This window comes from Dendropsophus ebraccatus, chromosome 5 (genome assembly GCF_027789765.1).
Source record: "Dendropsophus ebraccatus isolate aDenEbr1 chromosome 5, aDenEbr1.pat, whole genome shotgun sequence".
Lineage (NCBI taxonomy): Eukaryota > Metazoa > Chordata > Amphibia > Anura > Hylidae > Dendropsophus > Dendropsophus ebraccatus.
In genome coordinates, this window is record NC_091458.1 from 2,831,345 (window position 1) to 2,844,824 (window position 13,480).

The window sequence follows — 13,480 nt, forward strand, 5'->3', positions numbered from 1 at the left end:
CTGTACAGCAGATAATACAGGTGTATACACCATGGAGGAGGGGGCAGTGTACTGTACAGCAGATAATACAGGTGTATACAGCATGGAGGAGACGTGACTGGAGATTTAAGCTCAGCTAGCCTCTCCATCTACAGAATAATGTGGAGCTCTCAGACCACAGAAGAAGGCTGAGCTAGCCTCCCCGAGCACAGGACGATGCCAAGCTAACCTCCCCGACCAAAGGACAAAGCCGAGCTAGCCTCCCCGACCACAGGATGAAGCCGAGCTAGCCTCTCTAACCACAGGATGAAACTGAGCTAGCCTCCCCAACCACAGGATGAAGCTGAGCTAGCCTCCCCGACCACAGGATGAAGCTGAGCTAGCCTCCCCAACCACAGGATGAAACTGAGCTAGCCTCTCCAACCACAGGACAATGCCAAGCTAACCTCCCTGACCACAGGACGACGCTGAGCTAGCCTCCTCAACTACACGACAAAGCCAAGATAAACTTCCCTACCACAGGACGATGCCAAGCTAACCTCCCCGACCACAGGACGAAGCTGGGCTAGGCGCCCAGACTACACGACAAAGCCATGCTAAACTCCCCTTCCACAGGACCAAGCCAAACTAGCCTCCCCGACCACAGAATGAAGCTGACCTAGCCTCCCCGACCACAAGACGAAACTGAGCTAGCCTCCCCAACCACAAGATGAAGTTGACCTAGCCTCCCCAACCACAAAATGAAGCTGACCTAGCCTCCCCGACCACAGAACGAAACTCAGCTAGCCTCTCTGACCACAGGATGATGCCAAGCTAACCTCCCTGACCACAAGACAAAGCCGAGCTAGCCTCTTCGACCACAAGATGATGCCAAGCTAACCTCCCCGACCACAAGACAAAGCCAAGCTAGCCTCTTCGACCCCAAGATGATGCCAAGCTAACCTCCTCGACCACAAGACGAAGTCGAGCTAGCCTCTCCTACCACAGGACGATTTCAAGCTACCCTCCCCAACCACAGGGTGATGCCAAGCTTACCTCTCCAACCACAGGACGAAGCCAAGCTAGCTTCCCCGACTACAAGAAGATGCCAAGCTAACCTCCCCAACCACAGTACAAAGCCAAGCTAGCCTTTCTGACCACAGGATGATGCCAAGCTAACCTCCCTGACCACAGGACATAGCTGAGCTAGCCTCCTCGACTACTCTACAAAGCCAAGCTAAACTTCCCTACCACAGGACCAAGCCAAACTAGCCTCCCCAACCACAGAACAAAGCTGAGCTAGCCTCCCAAGCACAGGATGAAGCTGAGCTAACCTCCCCGACCACAGGATGAAGCTGAGCTAGCCTCCCCAACCACAGGACAAAGCTGAGCTAGCCTCTCCGACCACAGGACGATGCCAAGCTAACCTCCCTGACCACAAGACAAAGCCGAGCTAGCCTCTTCGACCACAAGATGATGCCAAGCTAACCTCCCCGACCACAAGACAAAGCCAAGCTAGCCTCTTCGACCCCAAGATGATGCCAAGCTAACCTCCTCGACCACAAGACGAAGTCGAGCTAGCCTCTCCTACCACAGGACGATTTCAAGCTACCCTCCCCAACCACAGGGTGATGCCAAGCTTACCTCTCCAACCACAGGACGAAGCCAAGCTAGCTTCCCCGACTACAAGAAGATGCCAAGCTAACCTCCCCAACCACAGTACAAAGCCAAGCTAGCCTTTCTGACCACAGGATGATGCCAAGCTAACCTCCCTGACCACAGGACATAGCTGAGCTAGCCTCCTCGACTACTCTACAAAGCCAAGCTAAACTTCCCTACCACAGGACCAAGCCAAACTAGCCTCCCCAACCACAGAACAAAGCTGAGCTAGCCTCCCAAGCACAGGATGAAGCTGAGCTAACCTCCCCGACCACAGGATGAAGCTGAGCTAGCCTCCCCAACCACAGGACAAAGCTGAGCTAGCCTCTCCGACCACAGGACGATGCCAAGCTAACCTCTGCGACCACAGGACAAAGCCAAGCTAACCTCCCTGACCACAGGACGAAGCTGAGCTAGCATCTCGGTCCACAGGAGGATGCCAAGCTAACCTCCCCAACCACAGGATGATGACGAGCTAACCTCCCCAACCACAGGACAAAGCTGAGGTTGCCTCCCCTACCACAGGACGATGCCAAGCTTACCTCCCCTACCACAGGACGATGCCAAGCTAACCTCCGCAACAACAGGACGAAGCCAAGCTAACCTCCCTGACCACAGGACGAAGCCAAGCTAGCTTCCCCGACCACAGGACAATCTTAAGCTAACCTCCCCAACCACAGGACGATGCCAAACTAACCTCCCCGACCACAGGACGAAGCTAAGCTAGCCTCCCCAACTACATGACAAAGCAAAGCTAAACTCCCCTACCACAGGACCTAGCCAAACTAGCCTCCCCGACCACAGAACAAAGCTGAGCTAACCTCCCCGACCACAGGACGAAGCTAAGCTAGCCTCCCCAACTACATGACAAAGCAAAGCTAAACTCCCCTACCACAGGACCTAGCCAAACTAGCCTCCCCGACCACAGAATGAAGCTGACCTAGCCTCCCCGACAACAGGACGAAGCTGAGCTATCCTCCCCAACCACAAGTTGAAGCTGACCTAGCCTCCCTGACCACAGAACGAAGCTGACCTAGCCTCCCTGACCACAGAACGAAGCTGAGCTAGCTTTCCCGACCACAAGTTGAAGCTGAGCTAGCCTCCCTGACCACAGAACGAAGCTGAGCTAGCTTTCCCGACCACAGGATGAAGCTGAGCTACCCTCCCCGACCAGAGGACGAAGCTGAGCTAGCCTCTTTGAGCTTATCTGCCTAAAGGCTCTATTTCACGGGTCGTTTAGAGGAGCAAACAAGCGCTCTCAGCGCTCGTTTGCTCCTCGTTCCCCGCTCGCTGCCGCCACTATTCAACGCGGCAGCAGCAAGCAGGTGAGTGCGGGAGGGGCGGCGGGGAGCTACGGTGGGGGGGGCTGCCCGGGTGATCGATGATCATCCGGGCAGCCCATAGGATACAGCAGCGTCTGCTGCCGATGCTCCTATTCAACGGAGCGCCGGCTGCAGATCGTTGCTGTATCAGTCGCTTCTTTTTCAACATGTTGAAAAACAAGCGACTGCAACGATCAGCCAACATGAACGATGTCAGCTGATCGTTGCACTCTATTCCACGGGACGATTATCGTCCGTAGCGGCCGATATCAGCCAAATACGAACGGTAATCGTTCCGTGGAATAGGGCCTTAAGATTCTACTATCACAACCTTCAATCTGTACAGACAATGGAGCCTACAGGGGGCTGCTGGAATACCAAAGAAAATAGATTTTCTCAGCTCCATAAAAAATAATTCTTTTATTTCAAATGCATCTTAAAAATGGTAAACATAAAAACACAGCTGCGCCGACGCGTTGCGAGGCATAGCCTCTTAATCATGGCAAATTGTGTTAGATACTAGTACATTTTTATATTGGTAAGATGCCGGTATCCACATACACACCTCCCATAAGGGCGTAGCTAGACTGGCGTGGAGGTCACATGACTCACTAACATACTCAGGTGCACAAGAAAAGGCAGGTAACAAAGTATAAATGTAGATACAAAGACAAGAATATACAAAAAATACAAAGAATATATGCAAAAAAAAAATACAAAAGGTGAATGTATGTTAGTAAATGTAATATAGATCGCTTTTTAGATTCATACCTTTAGGATAACGAGTGTCTAAGACCAGGATCCAGAAAGCTTCTCGCTTTCTCAACAGGTGAACCCAGTCTCCTCCCCGTGTGGGTTTGTTAACTCTTTCCAGAGCACACACTGAGAGGCTACTGGTGTCTCCTCCGTGGCAATCGATAAAGTGTCTAGAGAAACCAGAGACAGCTTTTCTACAAAACGCATCATGTGAACGGATATCTAGCAAATGTTCACTAATACGTAATTTTAACATACGTTTTGTAGAACCTACGTATTGCAAACTGCAAGAATTGCAGTTTGCTACGTAAATGATATATGTGGATTTGCAATTGATAAAAGATTTAATAGGAAAGGTCCGTCCAGTATTGCAAGATGTAATGGATGTCTGTTTGATGGCATATCTGCACAAAATACATCTAGACATTCCACATTTAAAGAAACCTATGGTTTTGAGCCAATTAGCGCTGTTTTTATTTTTGTGGACACGGGTGTTGATGTTACTAGGGGAAAGAATATTACCTAAAGTTTGGCCCCTTCTCGCTACACACCGTATACCAGATGTTAAAATTTTTTCGCATTTAGAGTCTTGTAGTAGTATAGGAACATATTTTTTAATGATGTTGGTAATTTCTGTATATTGAGGACTATAGACAGTAGAAAAGGTAGGTTGGATAACTTTATTCTTTTTATTAGATTTTAAAGGCTCCACGCTAGAGGACCCACCATCAGGGGGCCGCCTATCCAACAAATGGTAAGTTCTATCATGAGATTCTGCTTTTATACGTGCTCTCTCTATCAATGTAGCACTATAGCCTCTTAATTTCAATCTCCCTGTGAGTTCCTCGGCCTCTGTTAAATAAGAGGAATCTTTGGAGCAATTTCTGCGAGTACGAATGAACTCACCCACAGGGAGGTTTCTGGTGACATGATTTGGGTGACTACTACTAGCCTGTAAAACGCCATTCCCGGCGGTAGGTTTTCTATACAGGCTAGAAGTAATAAAACCATCTTCTAAAGAAAGTTTTAGGTCCAAAAATGGAATAGATTCTGTCTCAAACTGATAAGTAAATTTTAGGTTTAGTGTGTTTCCATTTATGTACTTTACAAAATTTTCTGCATCAGACCTGTTACCTCTCCATACCAGGAGGAGGTCGTCAATATACCTCCCATACCAGAGAATAAATTCTCTGTATGGGTTATGAACATTAAATAAGACGACCTCCTCCCAGTAAGCCATAAATAAATTGGCTAATGAAGGGGAAAAACAAGCGCCCATCGGGCATCCATTAGTCTGGAGAAAGAATTGGTCCCCAAAAGAAAAAAAATTGTTGGTAAGTAAAAAGTCTACTACCAGGCACAAATAATCACAGAGAACATTGTCATAGTTACTGTACTTATGGAGATGGTATCTCAAAGCAACTAAAGCTGTTTCATGAGGTATACTCGGGTATAGAGCAGCAACGTCGCATGAGAGCCATGCCCCACCTTCAAAACAAGGAAGGTGTTGCATGGCCGCCAGGAGACTCTTGCTGTCTCTAATATAGCCAACAGTGCGTTTAGCTAAAGGCTGCAGATATCTGTCTACCCATTTACACAATCTTTCTGAGAGGGAGCCTATTCCTGCTACAATCGGACGAAAAGGCGGAGGAAAAACATCTTTATGCGTTTTAGGTAACGCATGGAAAATTGCCATCACCGGAAAATCAGGGATGAGGTATGCACCGAACTTGGCATTAAAAATGCCCAACTCGATGCCCAGATCCACAATATGTTTCAATTTCTCTGTAATAATTTTTGTAGGGTCTGATGGCAATTCTCCATACGTGCCCGTGTCTGACAGAATGTTTTTTATTTCTTTTTCATACAATCCTGCATCTAACACCACCACAGAACTACCTTTATCCGACTTGCGTATTATGATGTTAGGGTTATGCAATAGATCCTGTAAAGCCCTTCTTTCTTTTTGTGAAAGGTTATCCCTGTTAGAACCAAAACCAGATTTATTTTTCAGAGCTATCAATTCCTCCTCAATTTTATGCTGAACAATATCCATTGCTGGCACTCTAGAATTAACAGGATAAAAATCTGGGTTGGGAACAGGGATATCCTTCACACATCTAATGGTATCTGAAGAAGAAACATTATGTGAATTAAGGTCTATTAAAGTTTGTACGGTCATTTGTTCCTGGAAACACATAGAAAGAGAAATATTATCTTGGCCAATTTCATTCAATGTAACATTAGTAGAGTCAGATGTCACAGTAATATCTGTAGAGTCCTCAAAGAGGTCTTCTACTGCAGTCTCTTGACCTAAAAAATGTCTTTTGACAGTAATTAAGCGCATAAATTTGTTTACATCCTGTAGTGTGGCATAAAGATCAAAAGATTTTACTGGTACAAAGTTTAAGCCCAAAGAAAGTACCTTAATGTGTTCCTCCTGTAGGATACAGACCGAAAGATTGCAAACATCTAAAGTTGTGTTGTCCTTTAATATCTCCTTTTCCCGGGCGGATTTCCTCGTCCGGTGTTTCCTCCCCGCCCTCCGATAGGGCCTGCTCCGTTTTTTGAAAAATCATGTTCATTATTTGTACGGGAGCGAGTATTTGGAGGATCATGGTAAGTTGGGTTGAATTTCCCTCGCCCTTTAGATTTCTTACGTTTAGGAAAAGGTTGATTAGCCTGTGACGGGTGATCCTCTATTTCGGATCCATCTGTTTGAATATCAGATGTGTCTTCATCAGTGGTATCAAACGAGACACTTTTCCGATTTGTTGCATTAGATCCGGTTTTGAGGATAGATTGCAGGGTTCTTTGTTTTCTCCGCTCTTCCCACCACGTATATACCATATTTTGTGAATAGTCTTTAAGGTCCCTTGCAAACTTGGTTTTTTTAGTTTCAATAATGAGGTTTTCAAACTCAGTCAGATTATTAGTGGTTTGTAGACTTAAATTTTCATAATCTTGTAAACTTACATATTGTTGCAGTATAGATTCCACATCTTTAATGTCTTCCTCTAGGGCTATAAGTTTGCTCTCACCTTTCTTTATAATAATGTCCATCAATGTGAATGAGCATATAGAGAGTGCGTTATTCCAATCAGTAACATAAGTTTCACCTTCCATGGCATTTGGAGGTTTTCTTACTCTCAAGCCCCGGGGAATCATTTTACGATCCACATATTCTTTAAGTGACATCACATGCCACCAAATTTTTAGTTGATTCTTTTTAACTTTTTCAAGATTCCAAAAGGTTTTTCTCATTTCCTCAGAGGATTCATCTGTAGTGCCTCCAGAAAACACATCCGCTATTTTTTTGCGGCGTTCCGCATTGTCTAGTAGTGGTTGTATAGCCATTTGGATTCAAAAAATTCCTTATATAAATAGTGTGGTAGGAGACAAGAAAAAGCACAAAGTTCCTATTAAATCAGTTTTCAAAAATCCGCCAGGGGAGCACGATATATCATACGTAATAGATAGAAAAAAACAAAAAATTCAGCTCACCCTCTCGGCTTGATGCTTGTGCCAGAACTTCCTCCAGGTGTGGAGCACGATAAGTAGTATAGCGGGTCGTCACCCGTTTCAAATTCCAAAGAAAATAGATTTTCTCAGCTCCATAAAAAATAATTCTTTTATTTCAAATGCATCTTAAAAATGGTAAACATAAAAACACAGCTGCGCCGACGCGTTGCGAGGCATAGCCTCTTAATCATGGCAAATTGTGTTAGATACTAGTACATTTTTATATTGGTAAGATGCCGGTATCCACATACACACCTCCCATAAGGGCGTAGCTAGACTGGCGTGGAGGTCACATGACTCACTAACATACTCAGGTGCACAAGAAAAGGCAGGTAACAAAGTATAAATGTAGATACAAAGACAAGAATATACAAAAAATACAAAGAATATATGCAAAAAAAAAATATAAAAAAATACAAAAGGTGAATGTATGTTAGTAAATGTAATATAGATCGCTTTTTAGATTCATACCTTTAGGATAACGAGTGTCTAAGACCAGGATCCAGAAAGCTTCTCGCTTTCTCAACAGGTGAACCCAGTCTCCTCCCCGTGTGGGTTTGTTAACTCTTTCCAGAGCACACACTGAGAGGCTACTGGTGTCTCCTCCGTGGCAATCGATAAAGTGTCTAGAGAAACCAGAGACAGCTTTTCTACAAAACGCATCATGTGAACGGATATCTAGCAAATCCACATATATCATTTACGTAGCAAACTGCAATTCTTGCAGTTTGCAATACGTAGGTTCTACAAAACGTATGTTAAAATTACGTATTAGTGAACATTTGCTAGATATCCGTTCACATGATGCGTTTTGTAGAAAAGCTGTCTCTGGTTTCTCTAGACACTTTATCGATTGCCACGGAGGAGACACCAGTAGCCTCTCAGTGTGTGCTCTGGAAAGAGTTAACAAACCCACACGGGGAGGAGACTGGGTTCACCTGTTGAGAAAGCGAGAAGCTTTCTGGATCCTGGTCTTAGACACTCGTTATCCTAAAGGTATGAATCTAAAAAGCGATCTATATTACATTTACTAACATACATTCACCTTTTGTATTTTTTTTTTGCATATATTCTTTGTATTTTTTGTATATTCTTGTCTTTGTATCTACATTTATACTTTGTTACCTGCCTTTTCTTGTGCACCTGAGTATGTTAGTGAGTCATGTGACCTCCACGCCAGTCTAGCTACGCCCTTATGGGAGGTGTGTATGTGGATACCGGCATCTTACCAATATAAAAATGTACTAGTATCTAACACAATTTGCCATGATTAAGAGGCTATGCCTCGCAACGCGTCGGCGCAGCTGTGTTTTTATGTTTACCATTTTTAAGATGCATTTGAAATAAAAGAATTATTTTTTATGGAGCTGAGAAAATCTATTTTCTTTGGAATTTGAAACGGGTGACGACCCGCTATACTACTTATCGTGCTCCACACCTGGAGGAAGTTCTGGCACAAGCATCAAGCCGAGAGGGTGAGCTGAATTTTTTGGTTTTTTCTATCTATTATGGCTGCTGGAATAGCTGCACCACATGAAATGTTCATATCATGACTCATCCCAGCCAGCCTAACCTCACCCTAGGGTTACCACAATAAAGAGTCACAGGCTGCAATTTATTGGAGAATTTTTTTGTATGGTATAGCATGACGTACAGATCGTGAAGAGGCAATGATAACCCCTAGTACGGAAGTGATGGTCAGCGATATGTGCAGAGACGCGCAGGGTCCATATCTGTACATTACAAAGTGCTCTGTACATGGTGCTCCACCCCCGTTCTGTACAATGGCTATCACCATGTTCCCGCTCATTGACTGCACATCTCAAAACAACAAGGTTCTCCAATAAAGCCTTCTCAGTCCATGGCGGATTTCCTTCGTCTTTGCGCCGTACACTATGGGGTTGATCATAGGGATCAGGAGGCAACTCAGGGCCTCACTTAATGTTTTCACATAAAGGGGAGAATTGGGATAGAAAATGAAGAGATAAAGAGGAAGCGTAGAGGACGCGTAGAACAACAAGAGCAAGATGGCGTGGGAGCTGCAGGTGCTGAGTGACTTCCACCGAGCCTGAGAAGACTTCAACATGTAAACCACCCACAAGATCTGTGCATAAGAGAAAATCATGAGGCCGTTGTCTCCTCCGGGGAAGACAAAGAGAAGGATGACCAAGTAGATGAAGATGGACGTCATGTCTCCACAGCAAAGCTTCAAGATTTCAACAAATTCACAGAATGAGTGGTAGATGATGTTCAGGTGACAGAAGGTCAGGCCAGCCGCCAGGATTGGCAGAGGAATGATGAACACCAAGCTACGGGACACAATGAAGACCACAGATTTAGCCATGAAAGTCCGGCTCATGATAGTGGAATGTCGAAGTGGGTGACAAATGGCCACATAGCGGTCAAAGGACATCAGAGCAAAAAGAGAAGACTGGAGACTCATCAAGCTGTAGAGGGTATACATCTGAGCCAGGCACCCAGAACTGGTGATTGTGGTGGAACCAAACCACAGAATGGTCAGGACTTTAGGGATGACGGAGGAGGAGACGCTGAGGTCCACGATGGCCAGCAGGGAGATGAGGATGTGCATCGGCTCCTGCAGCCTCTTGTCTGTCTTGATGAGCACAATGATGGTGAAATTACAAAAGAGAGCCATCAGGTACATCAACAGGAACAGGGTTGATACCGCAAGCGCCTTGTCCTCAACCCACGAGAGTCCGACAAGAAGGAACTCGGGAGGAATGGAGCCGAACACCTGTGATGAGTTCATGTCTCCTGGTAGAAAAGGACAAGTGAGGTGAATGGTTATTGCTGGTTTATTTTTATTCTTCTATGACATTAGGTTACATCTCTGATCTGAAGCAAAGTCCTTCACGAAGCCTGCAGATAATAATTAAGGTTCTGATGGTCTCAAAGCCATGGCCAGCTGGAGTATAAAGCTGGCTGTACACAGCAGATGTGTGACCGCTGAACCGGGATTAACCTGTTGTGTAGTGCGGACTTCCAATCATTCATGGAGAAAAGGATCTGGCGTGTTGGATCTTAGCTTCCCAATCCTTTTATTTTCAGGGAGAAAAGCTGGTGCCAGAGTTATCTGTACATGGCTCACCACCTCCAAAATCACGAGCCGACCGCACACATGGGCATAAAGAGTGATAGCCATCTGCGCAACAGGTGTACAGATGACAGTTCCTCATGTGTATGGCCAACAACATTGGACTTGGTTGAAATCAGTTTCAACTATCGGATATTCTGGGGAATGGATATAGGCTTGGTGGATACAGTCTGGTGGGGGAGCAATGATGGTGGATAATTCTGGTGGGGGAGCAATGATGGTGGATAAGTCTGGTGGGGGAGCAATGATGGTGGATAAGTCTGGTGGGGGAGCAATGATGGTGGATACAGTCTGGTGGTGGAGGAGTGATGGTGTGTACAGTCTGGTGGTGGAGTAGTGATGGTGTGTACAGTCTGGTGGTGGAGGAGTGATGGTGTGTACAGTCTAATGGGGGAGGAATGATGGTGTGTACAGTCTGGTGGTGGAGTAGTGATGGTGTGTACAGTCTGGTGGTGGAGGAGTGATGGTGTGTACAGTCTAATGGTGGAGGAGTGATGGTGTGTACAGTATGGTGGTGGAGGAGTGATGGTGTGTACAGTCTGGTGGTGGAGGAGTGATGGTGTGTACAGTCTAATGGTGGAGGAGTGATGGTGTGTACAGTATGGTGGTGGAGGAATGATGGTGTAAACAGTTTGGTGTTGGAGGAGTGAAGGTGTGTACTTTGGAGGAATGATGGTGTGTACAGTATGGTGGTGGAGGAATGATGGTGTGTACAGTATGGTGGTGGAGGAATGATGGTGTGTACAGTATGGTGGTGGAGGAGTGATGGTGTGTACAGTATGGTGGTGGAGGAATGATGGTGTGTACAGTATGGTGGTGGAGGAATGATGGTGTGTACAGTATGGTGGTGGAGGAATGATGGTGTGTACAGTATGGTGGTGGAGGAATGATGGTGTGTACAGTATGGTGGTGGAGGAGTGATGGTGTGTACAGTATGGTGGTGGAGGAATGATGGTGTGTACAGTATGGTGGTGGAGGAATGATGGTGTGTACAGTATGGTGGTGGAGGAATGATGGTGTGTACAGTATGGTGGTGGAGGAATGATGGTGTGTACTTTGGAGGAATGATGGTGTGTACCAGGCTCTGGCGTCACGTGACAATCCACAAAGGTCCAGCTTAGTGATGAGCGAGCAGTGACATTTTTAAGAAGGGAATTAGCGTTCCTGTAGGCAGGGATACTAGACAAAGAACCCAACAACCCTTGTAAGGGCTTAAAATTTATATATTTTTTTGTATTACTACAGACTGCCGTCTGGGACTTGCAGTGCAGCTACCACTATTTTAGCAGCACACTGTGGTGATCGGCTGCTGGCAGAAGGGGGATAATAGGTGTTGCATACACACCCCTAAGAAGTGCTCAGTACTATTATATTTTTTGTGTTTGGTTCAGCTGCTGTTGTACATTGTACTGCTGTAATTTGTAGTACAGCTGCATAGAACCTCACTGCTCGTTGTCCTGTGTAACAGGTGGCATACACCATATACCACCTCTTACACACAGACTATACGACAACCTCCAGAAACTAGTGACTAGTGACCAGTATATTTTGTCATCTGCAGCCAGTCTACACGGTTGCTTTATTATTTCTTAGTGCAGCCATATCTTACCTCACTGCTCATTGTGATGTGTAAGAGGGTGGCATACACCATATAGCACCACTTACACACAGACTCTATACGACTACCTCCAAAAGTAGACTGAGTAATATATTTTCTTGGCTTGCTGTGATCTGTAGTGCAGCTATCTCAGTCTTGACTGTGCAGTGTCCATAAAAATGGTGAAGCCCAGGGGTAAGGGTCGAGGACGAGGACATGGTGTTGCAAGTGATGCCGTTGCCGGAGGTCGTGGTTCAGGGCAGGTAGACACAGTAGCACCCGTTGAGGAGGGAGCAGTGGCACACCGCAGACGTCCACTTCCTAGCTTCTCGCAACTTACAGGGTCTTAGGGTAGACCTCTATTGAAACCGCAGCAGCGTGAACAGGTGATTACGTGGATAGCGGATAATGTGTTCAGTAACTTATCCACCACCCAGTCTTCCACGCAGTCCACCCACGCTACTCAAGGAAGTGGAACCCTTGCTCCATTAGCTCAGCCTCCTTCCCCACAGCCTGGCCCCTCCAGGGAAAGAAGGGATTCAGATCCACCACCACCACCATGCTCCCAGGTGCTCTACGCCTTGGAGGTGCTGGCCTGCCCTGCCGCTAATGTGTTGTTAAGAGTGGGTCTTCAGCGCAGCTTGTGGCATCATCACTGATAAGCGACTCGCCTGTCCACTGACAGGCTGACGTTTATAAAAATAAAGCCTGGATTTCACCTGAATTCAACTGTTTAACAGGGGAAAGCAGCTCCACATGAAAATTCTTCATGTATCCTCTCCTACAGTTTCTATTCTTAACCAAACGCTGACCCAACATCCAATTTTTCTAAGGGCCAACTGTGTCAGGCTTAATTTTTGGCACATTCAACTGCTGTCACATCTACCTTGTTCACTGATTTTCGAACACCATGCAGTGTCAGGCATCATTTTTGGGAGGTTCCACGCCTGCCTCATCTACCTTGTTCTCACCGCAATGCTGTCAGGCATAAATTATTAGTAGGATCCTTGTGTTGTCCATTTCGAACCATATAATTTGTAGATATAAACTTGCTGTAGGTGTCGTCGGCTGTATTTTGCAGGGCTGTCAGGTCATCTATTGTATCTCCAAGATACACACCACAGCTAAAAGTAACAGACAGTGAAAATGGTGGAAAAAGTCACTGTTTAGCAGGCAGGATCAATCAGGTAGGAAAAGGCGGAAGTAGTGGGTGGTTTTTCCATCAAATTCAATTTAAATTTGCCCTCTCTTAGATACTCCTTAAAGTGTTTAAAGTGTGAACTGTCAGGAATGTGCAGTAGCCTGGTGTGAACTGGGCCTGTTGTTGCTTTTGTGTGCCACACCCGCTTGCTTCTCAGCTTCCGGCAATGCAGGAGTTAAGCTGAGAAGCTTCTGGACTTGATTAATCACCTGTGTTGTTTCTGTGATTGACGGGTTTCTCTGCCTGTCTGTAACCTGAAAGATCAGAGTGCCAGTCCAATAGGGATCCAGACTGGGCTCTTGGTCAGCATAAAACAAAGCTGAGGCAGAGTCCCAGCCCTGGCTATTAAC

The 13,480-nt window shown here is 45.8% G+C and overlaps 1 protein-coding gene across 1 annotated transcript; it reads right to left on the reverse strand.

The window, feature by feature from the left end:
- Nucleotides 1-9,039: 9,039 nt before the first annotated feature.
- On the reverse strand, nucleotides 9,040-9,987 carry LOC138793316 (olfactory receptor 51E1-like). The gene has a single exon (XM_069971839.1). The coding sequence runs from the start codon at nucleotides 9,985-9,987 to the stop codon at nucleotides 9,040-9,042; it is 948 nt and encodes a 315-aa protein (XP_069827940.1).
- Nucleotides 9,988-13,480: the final 3,493 nt, after the last annotated feature.

Bases quoted from the DNA above. Each gene is read 5' to 3' on its own strand.
- LOC138793316 (XM_069971839.1), bottom strand. From the start codon at position 9,987: ATGAACTCATCACAGGTGTTCGGCTCCATTCCTCCCGAGTTCCTTCTT.